Source organism: Carettochelys insculpta, chromosome 8 (assembly GCF_033958435.1).
Source record: "Carettochelys insculpta isolate YL-2023 chromosome 8, ASM3395843v1, whole genome shotgun sequence".
NCBI lineage: Eukaryota > Metazoa > Chordata > Testudines > Carettochelyidae > Carettochelys > Carettochelys insculpta.
Window position 1 is genome coordinate 3028630 of NC_134144.1, and position 18837 is coordinate 3047466.

The following is an 18837-nucleotide window of genomic DNA, read 5'->3' on the forward strand; positions in this document are numbered from 1 at the left end:
ATGACTCAGCCTCTGAGCTCCCAGAAAGAGAATGGCTTCTTGCAATTGCAGTCTGGCAAACACCAAAGTCTCTCTGGCAGGCAAAGAACTGTAAAGTTGCATGACTTTTTTTTTTCCAATATTTCTAAGAGACTGGCACAGTCCCTATAGTTAATTGAGTTTGAGATCCCTGCTATAAAACATGTATATTCCTACTTACTTTAATGGAGTTTTGTGAAGTTTCATTAATAAATGTAGATAATGCACTTTGGAATTCTTTCAAAAATTTAGACAGGAAATCAATTATTATGATCATTGTTAATACAGATCCTCCAGATCCAACAGTTATGCTGAAAGTGGCTTTAAACACCCTCAGAAACTGTGGTAAAAGAAGCAAAAACACCTTAAACAAATTACTTGTGTGTAACAGGATTAACCATTTCAATAGGTACTGCAGCATTCCAAAGAGGTGAAAACCCCACCAGTCTTCTACTGGAGGTCAGTGCAAAGCCTCTGTCATTAGGGCAATCAGATCACTACCCTGAGGAGAGAGTAAAACAAGTTGCAACACAAAAAGCTTTTCCAGATGTTCCTTGTTGGATTCTCCCAGGGTGTCTACCAGTGCTCCCTGTAAAATGTGCACTAGGGCAGCTGCCCAGGAGGGATTCAGGTGCTGCCCAACTGATTAGCAGAGTACCTACAGCCCGCAGCCTGTGCTCATACTAGTGGTGCAAATAACAAAATGTGCCAATTTGTATGAGTTTGGAGGGGCAAAGAGGACCACTGAGCAGCCACACCAGGCACTCGCCCTGTCCAGTTCAGTTTCCCCACTAGGGGCAGTCGGCATTGGTGGGGAAGGGGCGTAGTGATCCAGATGACTTTTCAGCTGCTACGTACTCAAAACACTGTTCAGCACTAGGCACTGTCCACTATCAAGAGTGCTGATGTGCCGCCATTATGCACAGCTGGAGCACATCAAGGTTTGCGCTCATGCATATTTACTGAAATTGGAGTGGAGACAGAGAAACAATGATAAGGTTCACATAAATATGTAAAGTGTTTGGTAATGACACAGACCTAATTAGTTAATATGGATAGTTTTAAGCTGTTGCAATAAGAAAAAACAAAACGATGGCTGCCAGGAATCCAAGCTGTGAAAAGCCAAATGGTGGTCACAGAATGGGTTGAACAATGGCAATCAGGTAGACTGCGTGAAATAAGGATTATGGCAATACCTGAAGAGAGGGGTACATCAGGTAGAACAAAGGGCCTGGGTTAAGGTGGCTCCCAACAGCAGCCACCAGGAACCTGCCGCTGCTGGGTAGATGGGTGGGTGGTGAAGATCTGCAAGCTGCCACCACCCTGAGTGCTAGCTCTGTCGATCCCACTGGCCTGGAACTGTGACCGATGGGATCTGTGCAGGGAGCTGCCTGCAGGTAGGACAGCGACATACCCAGCCTCCCTGGCTTCCCATATGCCGAGGGACCTGGTGGCCACATTCTAGGAGCTGTGGTAAGTGCCACCAGAAGCCCACCCTCAAGCTCCCTCCCACACCCGATCCTCTCCTACCCGAACTCCTCCCACTCTGCCATGCCAACCCCCAGCCCTGACCCCTCCTGTACCCCAAAACCTGCCCCAGACCCTCTCCTACCAGAACTCCTCCCACCTCCCCATGCCAACCCCCAGCCCTGACCCCTCCTGCACCTTGCCCCAGACCCTCCCCATTCGAACTCCTCCTGCCCCCCATGCCAAGCCCCAGCCCTGAGCCCCCTCCTGCACCCCGCACCCAGCCCAGTCCCCTCCCCTACCCGAACTCCTCCTGCCCTGCCATGCCAAGCCCCAGCCCTGAGCCCCCTCTTGCACCCCGCCCCGACCCCTCCCCTACCGAACTTCTCCTGCCCCACCATGCCAAGCCCTAGCGCTGAGCCCCTCTTGCACCCCGCACCCAGCCCAGACCCCTCCCCTACCCGAACTCCTCCTGCCCCGCCATGCCAAGCCCTAGCGCTGAGCCCCTCTTGCACCCCGCACCCAGCCCAGACCCCTCCCCTACCCGAACTCCTCCTGCCCCGCCATGCCAAGCCCTAGCGCTGAGCCCCTCTTGCACCCCGCACCCTGCCCTGACCCCTCCCCACCGAACTCCTCCTGCCCCGCCATGCCAAGGCCCAGCGCTAAGCCCCCTCCTGCACCCCGCACCATGCCCCAGACCCCTCCCCTACCCAAACTCCTCCTGCCCCGCCATGCCAACCCCCAGCCCTGACCCCTCCTGCACCCCAAAACCTGCCCCAGACCCCTCCCCTACCTGAACTCCTGCCCCCCATGCCAAGTCCCAGCCCTGAGCCCCCTCCTGCAACCCACACCCTGCCCCAAACACCTCCCTGAACTCCTGCTCCCCATGCCAAGCCCCAGCCCTGAGCCCCCTCCCGCACCCCAAAAGTTGCCCCAGACCCCTCTCCTGCCCCCCCATGCCAAGCCCCAGCCCTGAGCCCCTTCCTGCACCTCGCACCCTGGCTGCACGCCCCAGTGCGGTGCTCCCGGGACAAGCACCGCCCACCACCCTCCCTCCCGCGAGGCCACGCCCCAGGGCACGAGCGGGCGCGGGCGCGGGCGCAGGCGCAGCCTCGCCGGAAGCGGCGTGTTTGTGGGAGGCAGTTTCCGGCGCGAGCGCGTTCCTGGCGCGCGCCGGCGGGGCCGGATGTCCGAGCAGGACCTGGTCGGCGGCGGGCCGGACGCGGGGCTGGATGCGGCTCTGGGCAAGGCGGGGCCCGCGGTGCGGTCCCGGCGGAAGCTGCCAACGGCTGAGGAGGCAGAGCTCTTCGAGCTGGTGCAGGCGGCCGGCATCGGCCTCGACCCGGAAGTGTTCCGGTGAGGGGGCGGGGGAGGACCCGGAAGTGTTCCGGTGAGGGGGCGGACCCGGAAGTGCCCCGGTGCCGGGGCGGGGATGCTGAGCCCTTTGCTGACCCCGCGTCTGCCCGCAGGACCCTGCTGGACCTGCTGCGCATGAACGTGGCGCCCCTGGCCGTGTTCCAGATGCTGAAGTCCATGTGCGCCGGGCAGAGGCTGGCTCCCAGCGGCGCCGCCGACACCGGGCCCGCCGCCCTGGCCCCCGAGACTCGAGGTCAGGAGCCGCCGCGGCGTGTTGGGGCGAGGCCGGCCGGGAAGGGGGGAGGGTCCAGCCGCCACCCCCCTCTCTGGCTTATTGGGTCGGGGCTGCGCGGCTGGGCCCTTCCCCGGGGGAGCAAGGGGCCGTGTGCTGCCCTGAACGGAAGGGCTGCGGGGCGCCAGGCGTGCGGGGCGCTGATTCGAGGCTGGTGGGGATGTTACCTGAGCGGCGTTGTTCAAGAGGCCGAATAAACATCTCGCCGCCTTCGTGGCTCCTCTCGCCCCCTGCTCATTATTCTGCCAGCAGCGAAGTCTGAACTGGCGCCACTTGCGCTGGTTGACAATTTCGGTAACAGCCCCTGGAAGCCATACCAAGCGCTCAGCCGTTGTCTCTGTCCTGCGGCCTTTGTATAATTTTGTTGACCCCGAAGTAATCACAAACCTGAGAAGACCATTCCAGTAAAACGTGTACCTGTAGCCCAAGCCTAACTCCAGCTCTCATCATCTCCAGTCTAGACAGAATCTAATTTCCATCACTTTAAGGGTTAGGAAGAGGCCTTTTATGAATGATAGACATCATGCTCTAGTTCTTCACATAAAGAAGCAAAAGGCACAAGACCAATGTTCCCTCTCACTTTTTTTCCATTCAGGCACAGAATAAAATTTGTCATGTTCACCAAGACACGTGTATATGTGCACTAGCAGTAGAAAGACAGGCTGCTGTCTTTGGGTACTCTGCTAATCAGCTGGGTGGCACCTGACTCTCCCCTGGGTGGCTGCCCAAGCATGCAGCTCACAAGAAACACTGCACAAAACCTGTTTTTCTTTTAAAAATATGTATAGTCTCTTGCCACTCTCTTCCCTGTCCATATTTCTTGGAAGTATATTGTATCACAGTTAAGTGTGGCTTAATGACATGTTGAACCACTTTTGTCTGGCACCCTTAGGAGAATTTGCTGGACAACGGGAGGTCAATATTTTTTAGCATGTTACTAATACTTTCAGTGCTTACTGGGCTCTTAGAAGACATTTAGGGGTAAATGACAGCTAAATAATAGAACAGAACACTGACAGCCAGGACTGGTAGCTATAAACAAGCTTTATGGAACAGCAGGAAACTTGGCCACACCCATAAGTGGCTATCTGGCTAACTAAAATCATGCTGGCTTATGGAGATTGCCGGATGAGACAGTTCTGGATTAGTGAGGTTCAGTCCTTACTGTGACAAGCAGAATGTGCATTTTGGAGAGGAGTTCCCTGACAAAAGCCTGGGACTGAAAATTCAAAGCTGTAGTTGGCCAGCAAGTAGTCTGTACCAAATCAGTATTTACTGTCAGAGCACTGGTTCTGCTGAGCCCCTTAGCTTTAGTTTGGTCTCTGACCCTGTTCTTGCCATAGACCTGTCTAGGCAAGAGATATATGACATGTTGCAATTTGGGTTAATCAGCTACCAGTTAGTATGAGTTAATTAACTCCCCCGTAAATGAAAGCAAATGTTTGTTCCTGGTTGTGGTTGTCTGCAGCCAAGAACCATACAATGGGTGCAGGGCCTTATGGTGTGCAGATTTTCATCCCTGCTTTTTCATCTTCCTCCCCTTCTTTCCTTAGTTTTGCTTCTGTCCTGTTCCTCTTCATGGTCATACCCACAGAATCAATAGCAAAGCAGTCAGCTGCTTCTGTTGGCCTTGCTAGGGAAGGACAGCTGAACCCCTCTTGCATTGCTTCTGAGGGATTACAAAAACTGGGCATGCCAAATTCAAATTGGTTTGGAAGTAATGCAGGGTGGACACCATTAATACTGAAAGCAAAGGTATTAAATCATAGGAAAACAAAATTGTAGTGCGTGCTGAAATTGAAAAGGTTACCTGGTTATCAGGCAACTTACATGTTGTCTGGCAATGCCTTTATTCTTAATATGAATTGTTAGTGAAAATGCTGTGTAAGTGGAATGCTTACTTCAGGATGAGATGTGGCATATGATCATAACTAAAAGAGGCCAGGGTATTCACCCCACTTGGCTATAGCGAGCAGCTCTAGGTGATTGTATTAAGAAGGCACCACTGTGGTATGGCTCCGCAGAACTCCTCATGCCTTGGCTTTGGCTAGAATGGAAAGTAAAATGAAGGCATTTCAGAAGCAGAATAAAGGATCTCAGTTTAGGTACTTAAAATAATAGTATTTTAGGTATTTAAAGTTACTTTTGTTCATCTTTGCATACTTCCTTCAAAACGAAAAGCATCACAGTTACTTTTAAATACTGGTTAGGAAATGGTGATCACCTGTCCAAAGGCAAGTGTGCCTCATGTTCAAATGTGTTTCTTTTAATATTTATTTATGAATTCAGAATACCAAATTAAACACTTTGGGAGAGAGCAAAGTGTGTTTAAAAACCCTTGTTTACCATATCAATGGCAGGCAGGCCATGTGGATGTTGCAATTATGACATTGTATTTGAATGTATGTGACAAAAATATGGGTACATTTATTCCTATGAGATTTTTGCTTAACTGTACTTTAATGTAATAACTATTCAAGTCTAAGCTGTTCATCTGGAAATTTGAAAGTTTGTGAGGGGAAATACAGTAGAAAACTGTTTAAAATAGCAAGGTTATGATACTGATGTATTTAACAACAAAGCAAGTGGACTGTTACCATTGTTCAAGAGACAACTCTTTTTTCTTTAGGGGTATTGACGTTCATGACTGTTCTTTTTTCAATAGGCCTGTGGTGTTTTTAATGTGTTTCTGTGTCTCTCTTTCAATTAGAGGTCTCATTTCTCTCTGCCAAGAACAGTAAAATTCCTGCGCCACTCTCCTTTTCCTCTGCCCTTCAACCTCCAAGAGTAACAGCCCCTAAGATTGTGGTCTACAGTCCTGCTGATGCTTGCTCGCCTCTCTCTCAAGGTCCCCCTGGTTCCTTCCAGTTGTCTTGCTGCCTGTTCTCTCCTTTTGCAGGTTGTGTTTAGTAGTTTCTCTACTGGGGGTTGGTGCAGTGTGTTAGGACATTAGGAATCATACTTGTGAGGCCTTTACTTTTAGATTAAAAGAACCTCTAAACAATACATTCTAAGGTCAACACACTGTGATATGTATCAGAGAGGTAGCCGTGTTAGTATGTATCTTTGAGAACAAGAAATAGTCCTGTGGCACCTTGTAGACTAACAGATATTTTGGAGCATAAGCTTTTGTGGGCAAAGACCTGCTTTGTCACGTGGCGTATCTGATGAAGAGGGTCTTTGCCCACGAAAGCTTAAGCTCCAAAATATCTGTTAGTCTACAAGGTGCCACAGGACTTGTTGTTTCACTGTGTTATGTCATTTAACACACAATTAAAATGTGCAGGTTAAAAATAAACTAGAAATCTTTGAAACTGAAATGGATTTGCTTTGCTGTTGAATTAAGAGGCTGAAATAAATTTTGAAAAATTCTTTCTCTGTCTTAGACTAGAAAGTGCCATAAGTGTAAATGAGCAGGAGAAGTAAGTTTAGGTCTTACATGTAGTGGCCCAGAACCTGCAGACCGTTTCCTATGAGGGTAGGCTGCTTTGCCCACTTGGAGTTTTGTAGTCACTTCACAACATGGAAACTGGTTAATAGACTTGCGTAAGAATTATTTTGTTGATGTACAGAATAAAAGAAAGTTACTTGCTTCTAATAAGTGGAGCTCTTTGAGATCTATTTTTATGTGTATTCCATGACCCACCATCTTGTCCTCCTTACTGCCAGGTTTTAATGCCCCAAACTTGATGGTGGTGCAGGAACTGAGGTTCATATGGGGTCACTCTGGCTTCAAGGGGAGAAGAATGCTGCTCTGCAGTGAACTTTGTTCTGCCAGTGTACACTGTTGGCTGAGGCATTCCTATCTCCAGTGCATGGGGCATGTTCACACCAGAAGTAGAACACATCTTGAACTCGCAGCTGTTAAAGATAACTTCTTTTTGTATGCAAAGCCATTGTCTCATGGAGTAGGGGACTAACGGAGGTCCTTTTCTGCACAGCTCTGGGCACCGTGTTATCAGAAATATATATGAACTCTTGGGAGAGAGAGTTTGAAGTAACCAAAATCGTTAGGGGGCTGGAGGACCTGCCTCATAACAAAAGATAAAAAGAGGTAAATGTGTGGCTTAAGGCAATGTTAACGTCAAGACCATAAGGGAGCATTGTGGTCATCTAGCCTGACCTCCTGTGTAACACAGGCCACAGGACTGCCCCCACAGTAATTCCGAGAGCAGATCTTTTAGAAAAACATTGAGTTTTGATTGATAGATTGTCAGCGATGGAGCATGCAGTGGGACCCTGGTTGGTAGTCTTCCAATGGTTGGTTAGTTTCATTGTTATACACTTCAGGCCTTGTTCTGGTCTGAATGTGTCTAGCTTCATCTTCCAGCCAGTGGGTCGTATTAGACCTTTCCTTGCTGTGTGGAATCACCCGTTATTTAATCATAGAATCGTAGGGCTGGAAGAGACCTCAGAAGGTCATTGAGTCCAGCCCCCTGCTTCCAGTAGGATCAACCACAACTAAGTAATCCCAGTCATGACATTGTCAAGCTGGGACTTAAAAACCTCTAGGGATGGAGATTCCACCACCTCTCTCGACAGTGCAGCCCAGTGCTTCACTGCCTTCCTGGTGAAGTAGTTTTTCCTAACGCCCAAGCTACTTCTCTTTCTGTAACTTCAGACCATTACTTCTTGTTCTGCCGTCTGTCACCACTGAGAATGGTTTCTCTCCATCCTCTTTAGAGCTCCCCTTCAGTAAGTTGAAGGCTGCTATTAAATCACCCCTCATTCTTCTCTTCTGTAAACTAAATAAGCCCAAATCCCTCAGCCTGTCCTTATAGGTCATGTGCTTCAGCCCCTTAATCGTTTTCATTGCCCTCTGCTGAACCTGCTCCTCCAGCTGCCCTGCACGGCAGTATTTAATAATATTTTTTTCCTCATGTTGGTACTGAGCAAGTCACCCCATGACCTTTTCTTTGTTGTGCTACATAAATTGAGCTCTTTGCATCTCTCAGTACAAGACATGCTTTCTGATCCTTTAATCATTCTGTAGCCCTTCTCGGCATAACCTTCAGTTTATCACCATCCTTCCTGAATTATGAGTATCAGAACTGCACACACTGTTCCAGCCTCGGCTGCACCAATGCAAAATACAGAGGTGGACTAAGCAGCAAAGGAGCCCCAGAAAATTTACTGTCTGACCAGTATGGAGCAGCTGAGCACTGGCTGGGGGCAAACTGCCCTGCCCAGGATTAAGGCTGTCCACCCAGCAGCACTACATCTGGAATCTCTGTAAGTGTTCCCTTGCCTGCGACAGCTGCTCCTTGGGCCGCTTTGCACCCCTCAGACTCGGGCAGAGTGGCAGCTTCCTGCAACTTCTGCCAGGCTTCCTTGTGCACCGCACAGTGTGCCTCCGCAGCATGGCACCGCCAGCATGGGGCCAGTCTTCCTGTGCCCCTTGCCCCCCCAGGAGTGGGGCCTAGTTATGCAGCTGGGAAAGGCAGGATCGATCCCCAGTGTTCCAGCCTTGGAAAGCCAGGCTAAGAAAGTTTGCTTAACAGGGCTGGTGACAGCATAGTCTCTTCTGTGAGGGCTGCTCCAGCTCAGAGGCTTGTGGGGTGTGGGGCTGAGCTCTGCCACCTTTCTCCAAAGCTCTAGTTAGGCTCTTTTGATCTGCCTATAGCACACTGTTTCTGCAGCCTCGCTGGCCTCCTGTCCCACTTAGCTGTGCTTTCTGGCGCAGGAGCTCAGCAGCTTGACACCCTTTCTAAACTTAGTCATTTTCTGTTCAGCTCAGGTGAGCAGCCAGGCTGTTTAGCTCAGCCAGGAGTCGATGTAAATCCTGCCATGTGGGGCAGCTGGAGGAGCTGGTTACCAAGCCCAGGGGAGAAGTTTGGGGGAACCAAGGTGGGCAGGTGCTGCCTGGGGAGGAGGTGGCACCTTGAGGATGGGGGGGAGGAGGGGCGGGACTGAGCTCCTGCATTGTGCGCTGACGACAATTGACTCGTGTACCATGTTGCCACACATGCCAGGGGTTGCTGACCCCTGATGTAGTAGAATCACAGAATTGTAGGACTGGAAGGGACTTAATACTCCAAGATGAGGACCAGCAAGCATTCTGAAGGAGAGGATTACAATGCAAAATGACTGCGACGCACTCAGGAAATGGTCTTCATTAAATAGGATGAACTTCAGTAAGAACAAATGCAAAATACTTTGCTTTGAAAGGACCAGTCAGTTGCACACACACAAAATAGGAAATGACTGCCTAGGAAGGAGTACTGCAGAAAAGGATCTGGGAGTTATAGTGGATCAAAAACTACACATGAGCAACAAAGCCCTACTGTTGCACAAAAAAAAAAAAATGAACCTAATTCTCAGCCATAAGGAGTAACTCTTTCACTCTGCTCGGCACTGATAAGGCCCCTGCTAGAGTTCTGTGTCCAGTTCTGGGCATCCCACTTTGTTACAGATGCGGTCATATTAGAGAAAGTCCAGATGAGCAATAAAAATTAACAGTCTAGGAAACATGACCCACGAGGAAGGATTAAAAAAGAAGAGAAGACTTCAGAGTACATACGTCTTCAAGTACATAAAAGTTACATGAAGAGTAGGTGATAAATTGTTCTGTTTATCCACTGACAACAGGACAAGAAATAATGGGCTTAAATTATAGCATGGAGGGTAGTTAAGCACTAGAAGAAATTACCCAGGGATGCTGTCCATGACTGGAAGCTTTTAAGAAGGAGGTTAGACAAATAGCTGACAGTGATGGTCTAGGTCGGGGTCTGTAACCAAAATAGCGAGAAGAGCCATTTTTTTCAAATTCAGTTACAAAGTCAGTGCTTCAGGAGCCATAGTGCATGTGAATAGGAGACAGTCCTTAATCAGTCACCTCAAACTGTACCTTTAGTAACCCTTCTTAAGAACAGCACACACACAATGATTTGTACCACTTAAGCTGCGTCTACACGTGCACGCTACTTCGAAGTAGCGGCACCAACTTCGAAATAGCGCCCGTCGCGGCTACACGTGTCGGGCGCTATTTCGAAGTTAACTTCGACGTTAGGTGGCGAGACGTCGAAGTCGCTAACCTCGTGAGGAGATAGGAATAGCGCCCTACTTCGACGTTCAACGTCGAAGTAGGGACCGTGTAGATGATCCGCGTCCCGCAACGTCGAAATTGCTGGGTCCTCCATGGCGGCCATCAGCTGGGGGGTTGAGAGATGCTCTCTCTCCAGCCCCTGCGGGGCTCTATGGTCACCGTGGGCAGCAGCCCTTAGCCCAGGGCTTCTGGCTGCTTCTGCGGCAGCTGGGGATCTATGCTGCAGGCACAGGGTCTGCAACCAGTTGTCAGCTCTGTGTATCTTGTGTTGTTTAGTGCAACTGTGTCTGGGAGGGGCCCTTTAAGGGAGCGGCTGGCTGTTGAGTCCGCCCTGTGACCCTGTCTGCAGCTGTGCCTGGCATCCCTATTTCGATGTGTGCTACTTTGGCGTGTAGACGTTCCCTCGCTGCGCCTATTTCGATGTTGGGCTGAGCAACGTTGAAGTTGAACATCGACGTTGCCAGCCCTGGAGGACGTGTAGACGTTACTCATCGAAATAGACTATTTCGATGTCGCAACATCGAAATAAGCTATTTCGATGTTGGCTGCACGTGTAGACGTAGCCTTAGAAAGTTTGCTACTTTCACCCCTCGTCCCCAGCCTTAATTCCTTTCAGCCTCAAACCTGTCCGTCCCCAGGCTTAACCTCCTCAGCCCCACACCCGCACCCTCCCATCCCCAGGATTAACCTGCCTCAGCTGATGAGTTCCTCCAGCTGTGTGTACTTCCACTGCGCCCCCACCCTAACTGCCTTCTCTGCAGGGCTGAACAGCTCCGGAAGGGGCCGATTTGGCCGCCCTTCCCTCAGCTCTCCTGCTCACTTCCCCCACCTGCAGCGCTGAAATGATGGAACTAAATTTAATTGGTTTAATGGCTGGATCCCTGCCAGCCGCCACCCTGCCAGCCATTAAACCAATTAAATTTGGTTCCATTATTTCAGTGCAGCAGGGCAAGAAGCCAGAGGAGGAGTCAGTGGGGGCAGGGTCCAGAGATGCAAATGGCTCCTTAAGGAGCCGCGTGCAACTCTGAAACCACAGGTTGGCGACCCCTGGTGTAGGTAATACCTCTTGAGGTCCCTTCTTGTCATACACTTCTGTGATTCTTTCCATGCTGCTGTTAAGCCTTCGTGTCAGAATCCCCCTTCTCAGCCGACACATGGTTTGTCAGAGTACTCTCCATCTTATGAGCCATTCAGTTAATAAAAGGAGGTAAGGGACATCTGGATCCTTCCCACTCACTCCCCATTACCCATGATACCCAGCCTCTGCCCTGTCAGGGCTTCTGTACATAGGCACAAGCGCTCCCCCAGGGGTTGCACTGCACAAGGGGGAGGGTAAGAGGCACGTGTTCTCAGTTAGGGAGCCTCTTACATCTGTGGGTGGAATGGGAGTAAGGTATCTGCTGGAAGTAGGGAGGGAAAACCAGGAGACCAGAGCGGAACTTGGCCCTCGGTGCTTTTCAGCCAGGCCACAGGAATTAAACTCTTTGCTTATGGCACATTTGATTTTTCTTTTTCCAAAACCAGTCAATGTTTCAAGAAAAACTTGTTTATTACTTTTCTTTGCATGAACTACAAGGAACCTCTAACTGGGGCACAGCTTTCTACATTAAGATGCAAGTTGGGGTGTCCTTTGTGCATCCCTTTGAAATTCCCCATTACCTCTTCTTGTTAGTAGGAGCAATTCATATTATTACTGAAAAGAAATTGCTTCTGAGTCTTTGACAGGCCTGTGTAGAGTCAACATTACTGCTTTCCCACTGAGGCCAGCCTGTCACTTTCCCAGTGATTTGTCTGCATCTTACAAGAGAGAGAGAACGAGTATTTTTAAAAAAAACATAGAGGGGTGTGTGCGTGTTTGTGTTTGATTGTAACCACTCCCTGCCCACCCAAGTCCTTTCTGGGCAGGAGCAGCGAGCTTTTTACCTCTGGTTTTCAGATTGACTAGATATTCCGGGGACTTATGTCCACTTGCTGACTAGAGCCTGGTTCAGAGCACTGCCCTCACGGTGTGTGTGACAAACAGGAATAGTAAGAAGAACAGCTGGGGGCTTAGAGGCAGGGTCTGACCCTTGGATCTCTCCCTGAGGGAAGAGAATGCTGCTGCCGAGGGGGAGAAGAACTTCCACAGTCCTTTATACTCCTGAGAAATGAAGGAGGTAGCAACATCAGTCTGGGCAGAGAACAAGCAAAGAGAACTGTGCTGTTGGTGTCTACTTGTAAATATGTCTGGGGACTACAGGAAGCTTTCCCTGGGACCTGACTCCCCATGTGACCCTGCTGCTATGCTACTGCAGAGTCCCTTCTGCTGCCAGTGTGGACCCCATAATGCCACCATGCAGCCTTGCCTGCCTCCTGGATGCATCTGTTGAACTGCTGGGTTTCACCCCATCTCAGTGATTTGCGGACAGAAGAATGAACATCACATGTTGGTGTGCGTTTACATTCTTGCATGTAGTTGTATGCATCTGTTCCTGTGAACCTACACCATACAGTCCCATTGGAGTCCTCTGCTCTAGGCTTTTGAGGTACTCAAGTAGATTGATCTCTCACCTGGAGGCAGTATCACTTGCATTTGTATCATATTGCTTCTTTACAGAACACTGGGCTTCTCTGAAGAACAACCACCCCAAAGTAGCAGGACATCATGCCCCAGCTCAGATAAGTTGGGGAGCCTTGTGTTAGCATCTGTATTAGTTTCTTTACGGAAGGAGGAAGTCTCTTGAAATCCTTTCCTTTCGTGGGTTGCAGTACTGTGCATTGATTTCCCTGAAGTTCGGTATCGTTCAGTACAAATGTTAAGGCTGATGTGCATCCAGCCCTCCCTCTTTGATTGCTGGGCCTTGTGGTGTTGCTTCAACGTATGATCTGGCCCCACCCTACTGAAATCAATATGAGCTTTGCCATTGATTGAAAGGGGAGGATTGACATCATAAATAAGCACAAAATGATCTTTAGAGTGAGCGTGCTTTTTTTGCTGAGGAGTTGACTACAATTTAGAGGACAAAGGGTCAGAGTTCTAGGAGCCATTTAGTTGGGCATTTGTGTGCCCAGCCTTTGGGCCCAGATCCCCTTTTTGTGTGCACAGGTGGCTAGAGAGAGACCTAGGTTACTGTGTGCACGCACAAACAAAAGATTTGCATTGTAACTGCATGTTAAACTCCTCCCTGCATTCAAGGAAGGAGAGTATTTACATGCCCAAATGTGCACCTCCTTGTTTGCTAACAAATAATCCTTGGGGAATAGTTTTGTGGCCATATTCCTTTCTGCCTCTTAAAGGAAGTAAAGATAAATGTCTCCTCTCTGCAATTTATGTGCTTTCATTACTAATGCAAATGCTGCCAAAGTTGCTTCTGATTTTCAGCAAAGGAGAATTGCCAAGCTGGCTACCTGGCGTTGGGCTGATAGATGAGGAGTCTACGATAGTAGATGTTTCTTAAAGAGCAACTGCTGTGTCTGAGGCGAAGGAATACATTGCTGTTTGTTTAGGTTTGTCAAGGTGATAACAGATGCAAATGGTACTTACATTTTTATTCTTTGAAAGCCATTTGACTGTTTCTCTAGTGCACTAAGCTGTAAACTTGTGCTGTTGGCTGTAGTGGCTTTCAAGGGGCAAGAATGGTGCCCCTTGGGAATGACTCTTTGGTAAGTAATACAGTAGTGGAATAAAGTTTCTAAGGGTCACTAAAGGTTAGCCAAGCAAATTTCAGAGATGATGGATTCTAAACAGCCTAGGTGGGATGCAGCTATATATTGTATAACCATCTGTCAGTTGTCTTACAAAGCCTCTCAACATCCGAATCAGGTAATGAATGTAACTGATTTGTGCAGAAAATTATTTCAATGAACTTAGCAAACATTTACTTCTTGCTCTGATCTGTCCACTGGTACGTTTTTCCTCAACTCTCTAAAGTGCTGGTGCCTGCTGTTTGTTTGGATAGCTCTGTCCCCCTCATCCTGCAGGTTATTCTCCTGAGTTTCTTTTTGATCTTTCACTCATGTAGTTTTTTTCTTACACCGTTTCTTTACCCCACATGATGTGTCTCCTCTGAGACAGCCCTTTGCCAATGCGAGGAGGGGTGACAGGCCTTGCTGTCCCCATACCCCACTTACTTTTTCTATCCCACACCTGTCCTCCCTGCGGCAAGTATTTGTCCCTGGTCTTCCCTGCTGACCATGGCAGAGGTCTTCTCCAAGTCCCTTGCTAGCTGTGTGCACCACACTTCCTGCCCTGGGCCCCTCCAACTTGCAGGGTGCCACCCCATGCTTTGCACTGCAGCTGTGTTACATCATAGCCATAGGTGGCAGGGGCAGGATCAGAGCAAGATGGCTCAGGAGAGTTCTGTCTCTTCTCTGAACCCAGCAGGATAAAGTACAAATGGCAGTTTCTCTGTGGGATCCAGATGCTTCCAGAAAACCCTAAAGCATGACCAGGAGCCTCAGAGGTCTGTTAGTCTGACACAGAGACAAACTGGAGAGGCTCTTCAGGTTTGGCCCTGCCACTGGCTTGTGAGTGGTATAGACTCTGGAACATGGGTTCATTTGTCCTGGCCAGGACATGTCTGATGCTCTTTAAATCCTTCCCTAGTTGAAATCTGCAGTGTTGGTGTTCGTACACTAGATGAAAGTAATTGCACAGTGCACATGCACTTTTAAAAAACAAGGTCACTTCTGCTACTTGATTCATCTGATACACAAATTATGATGACTATGATTAGTTCTAATATTGCAGTTTGTTTAGGATTTAGCCTACCTGACATCTGTTAAGTTACAGCCCAGGAGTCTGGTGTTTTTATTGGATGCGAGTAAAATTTCACTGTCTATTAAAACCCACCTGTAATATGAATTCTCAAGGAGCACCAGCAGCACGGGTGCAGTCAAGATGTCAGATTAGTACCTTAAAGTTAACATTTATTTATTTCCATCCAGGGAGGAATAAAACTAATTCTTCAGTCAGCAGGACCCAAGGCCTGCCAGAACGGTGCAGCCGAGAAGGATCTGTCCAAAGAATGGCCCGGCAGCCAAGCAGCAGCCGACTCCAGAAGACAGGAACTTCTGGAAAGAGCAGTGGAGGCAGCAGTACATAGAGGGTCAAAACAGAGCACTGAGGACCTTTGTAAATTGTCGGTTGAAATAAGTGCAAAGCAGCACAGCACACAGAAATGCAAATGATCCAGATTCGTAAGCTTGCACCAGTATTGTGTATTTATGAATGCTACGGAATATCACAGGTGATGTATGCGAAGGGTCAGTTACTCTTTTCCTTTCCTACATTTCTTTTGGATACATCTGTTAATAAAGAACATGAATTTGTGGGGAACTGCTTTTAATTAGAATACTGTTTTAAAGCTTTAAAGCACCGAATTAGAAATGTTATGCACTTATTCATTCTTATTCCTAATGTCGGGTCTGCTCTATGCCTTTTGAATAGTTACGCCAAGAGTGCAGTCTTTCATAACTCACCAGCTAGTCTTCTGTCAGTCTGTCCTTCCGTGGCTCAAGAACATGAGTACCAATCTCAGAATAGACTGTTACAAGCCAGGGCGCAAACTATCATTGGTGTTTTATACATACATTGGTTGGCGTAAACACCTCAGACACTATAACAGCCTGAACTTGGAATCATTAGACCAGGGTGGAAAACTACAGCCCGTAGGTTGGATCATGCTTCTGGCTTAAATTGATCTGTCCTGCGGCAGATCTCCTGGAAGCCCTCCATGTCGATGAATCTTTGGAAAGGAAGCACAGCCCTGACTCTGCTTTCCATAGCACTGGATAAACCAGGTGCAGGGAGCCACCGCATTGGCCTGTGGGAACTCAGCCAGCAGATCAGGGCCAGGCCCTCAGACCCAACACCACATCACAGCCCCGGGAATGTATCAGCCTGTCTTGTTTGGAAGAGAGGCCTGGCATCCCACCTGGTCACGGGGGGGACCTCTTTGGCTGATGCCAGGCTCACTCTAAACACAGAAGAGGTGACAGAGCTTGTCCCATGGTCTCCATGTTAGTCAGCTGCACATTAGCCAAACAAAGCAGGACGCTTCCATGGTGATGCCACACCTGGGGTCAGAGAGCCAGTCAGACCCTCCCTCTCCGCAGGAGTCCCTGGCTTTAGGAAAGGGTAGTCTTTTCCTGGCCCGGCCTGGCCTGTGGTTGGCTGAGTGAGACCTGAGCCTATCCACCCCTTATCCTGTCCCAGTTCCTGGGGTGGAGGGAGAAGTATTGAGGATGCTTGGTAGGGGGAGCGCATCTAGCCCCAGAAAAGTAGTTGTGTGTCCTGGACTGTGTTTCCTGCAGGACATTTCAACCTTAACAATAGGTGGAGATTCTTTTGTACATTTGCAGTGATACCCTTTTCTGCTCCTCAGCTCTGTTTGCTGCAGGACAAACCAACCCTTCAGCTCCCAGGCACCTGATTTTCTACCATATGATGGCAGACTATTTGCTTGGTTTTCCACCACCCAACCTGTTGCTTACGGTAATCTCTCTAGTGGAGACATGTCCTCTCCTCATAGACGCAGCTTGTCATTAATTAATTCCACTACTGGCCTCATCTGATCTGCTTTGATTACCTGGGAGTGAGGTCATCTTCAGAAAGTCCTTTGAGTGTGGAGTGGAAGCAGAGACAAGCTGTAGTAGTTCCCCCTGCAGTATACCACCCTTTCTTTCTATGGCCCATATGGGGTCCACCCTCCAGAATAGGACAAACACCTGGGATGCGTTTACGCAGTAAGATCTTCCAAAAATGCTGGGGTTCTTTTGAAAGATCCAGCATCTACACACACAATGCGTTCTTTCAAAATTAAATCAAAAGAGCGCAACGCTTTTCTGACGGCCCTCTTCCTCTCCCAAATGAGGAGGAGCGCTGTTTTCCAAAAGAGTCTTTCGGAGACAAGCATGTGTAGACGCTCCAGGGGCCCTTCTTTTGAAGGAGCAGGCCTCATGGCATCAGGTTTTTTGATCCCTAGCCCATTCTTTCAAAAAACTGGGGGCTGTGTGGATGCTCACTATCATAATAGCAGATCATGCTTTTGATCCACTTTTTTGTGTGTGTGGACATGATCTTTTGGAAGAAGTTTTTTCAGGAGAGATTTTCTGGAAGAACTTCTTTTGAAGGATCACTGTATTGTAGATGTGGACCTCATGGGAATTGACAGATTCTTTTTTTCATGTTCTTCTGTGGGTTCTGATTGTCTGGTGCCCCTCCAGTGAGCAGCCGACACACACGTTTAGTAAATTGTTGTCTGGTACCATTTCTCCCGTCCAGTAGTCATACCTTGTCCCATTTATCATTAAAAGATGTTAAGCTTTTGTCAGCAGGAAACACAAAGATACACTCTTTCATGTGTTAATTATTATAAAGTGTCACTTTGCGAAGCTGCAGATAGGGCTCTAAATAACTTAGCAGCACAGGATTAGGCATCAAGATAGTGAAAATAACAGCATTCGTTTATTTTGCTAGTACTATACATAGTCCACCATGGAACTGGAAGCATGAAAGAAATACTTATTCATAGAAACTGTTCATATTACCGTCTGTTTTTAAGACTGTTTTGAGTTCCTTAATTATTTACAAATATACATATTTTTGTACTGTGACCAGTTTGTTTGTGTACTGTGCCTATCCCCTGTGCTGGGTTCCTGTGATGGCTGTGGGAGTCCCTCTCTTTCTGAGAATTTACTCCCCTTTAGAACCTACCATGGTCCATGTGAACAGCATCTGGGGCTAGGGACGCCAGCGTGAACTATCTGAAGGTTCCCCCCTCAAAGCTCTACTTACCCCTTTTTAAGTTAGCCGCCTTTCCATTCTGTTCTAGTCTAGCTAGACTGTTTTTCTGGCCCTGTTCCCTGTGATTCCCTGTCACCATGCTCGGCTATCCCTAGCTATCCAATCTCCAACTGTCCCATTGACCAAACCGCCCAGAGGTTCCAACCTGCTCCTTAGCAGTTCCTTCACACTTCCTCCACCCCATGTTGAGATGTCTCAGTAATGCCCCTAGCATTCCTGCCATGACAGTCCAGCGGCTTTTGCCTTCTTTCCTTCTTTCCGGTGCCGTATGGTAAAGGAGTACAGACACAGGGCTGTGCTCCATCATAACAGGTTTTCGTTATCCCTGCATACCCAGCGCAGCCATGATTGTGGGTTATGATCCGTCATCAGTAGGAACCCCCCCACGCCCCGTACAAATACAGTGTTAAGTTCTTTAGTGCCTATATAGTGCTTGAGCATTCGTTTTCTATAATAGGAAATGCCTCCTCTGACAATTGAAACTTCATGGTCAAGTGAACCACTGCATGCTCCCTCTCCCTAGAATTTACCGGAGTGAGAACTGCCACCAACCCAAACTTCGATGCTCCTAAGTGTAGACAAATTGCTGAGGGCTTTAGGGCTGCCTTCAGATACTCAAAAGCCCTGCTGCCATCCCATCTGTGTCACTGTTACCAGGCATTCTCTTTAGTAAGGCCCCAGAGATGCTGGCAGATACCTCTGACCCCAGAGTTCTGTGACAAATATAAATTCTTTCTGTTGCCTTTTGGCCAAAAGCATGGACCCAGGTATTCAGTGATACATAGGGTGAACATTTGAACCACATCAAACAAGTTTTACAGGGATTTGGGTAGGTGGGATTCTCATTTAAAGCCAGCAAGAACCAACTTGAAA

At 48.5% G+C, this 18837-nt stretch overlaps 1 protein-coding gene across 2 annotated transcripts; it reads left to right on the top strand.

Moving 5' to 3' along the window:
* The first annotated feature begins 2633 nt into the window (after nucleotides 1-2633).
* On the top strand, nucleotides 2634-17774 carry LOC142016886 (mitotic-spindle organizing protein 2B-like). 2 transcript variants are annotated; one of them, XM_075001313.1, is made up of 4 exons: nucleotides 2634-2841; nucleotides 2955-3094; nucleotides 5844-6032; nucleotides 15105-17774. In XM_075001313.1, the coding sequence occupies exons 1-4, from the start codon at nucleotides 2672-2674 to the stop codon at nucleotides 15260-15262; spliced, it is 657 nt and encodes a 218-aa protein (XP_074857414.1). In that variant the 5' UTR covers nucleotides 2634-2671; the 3' UTR covers nucleotides 15263-17774. The 2 variants fall into 2 exon arrangements, with proteins under 2 accessions (XP_074857414.1, XP_074857415.1); XM_075001314.1 differs by lacking the exon at nucleotides 5844-6032.
* The last annotated feature ends 1063 nt before the right edge of the window (nucleotides 17775-18837 follow it).

Excerpts from the sequence above, each read along its gene's own strand:
- LOC142016886 (XM_075001313.1), top strand. The coding sequence starts at position 2,672 with ATGTCCGAGCAGGACCTGGTCGGCGGCGGGCCGGACGCGGGGCTGGAT. Across the intron at positions 2,842-2,954 it reads CTCGACCCGGAAGTGTTCCG|GACCCTGCTGGACCTGCTGC; the intron begins GTGAGGGGGCGG and ends GTCTGCCCGCAG. Across the intron at positions 6,033-15,104 it reads CCTGTTCTCTCCTTTTGCAG|GGAGGAATAAAACTAATTCT; the intron begins GTTGTGTTTAGT and ends ATTTCCATCCAG.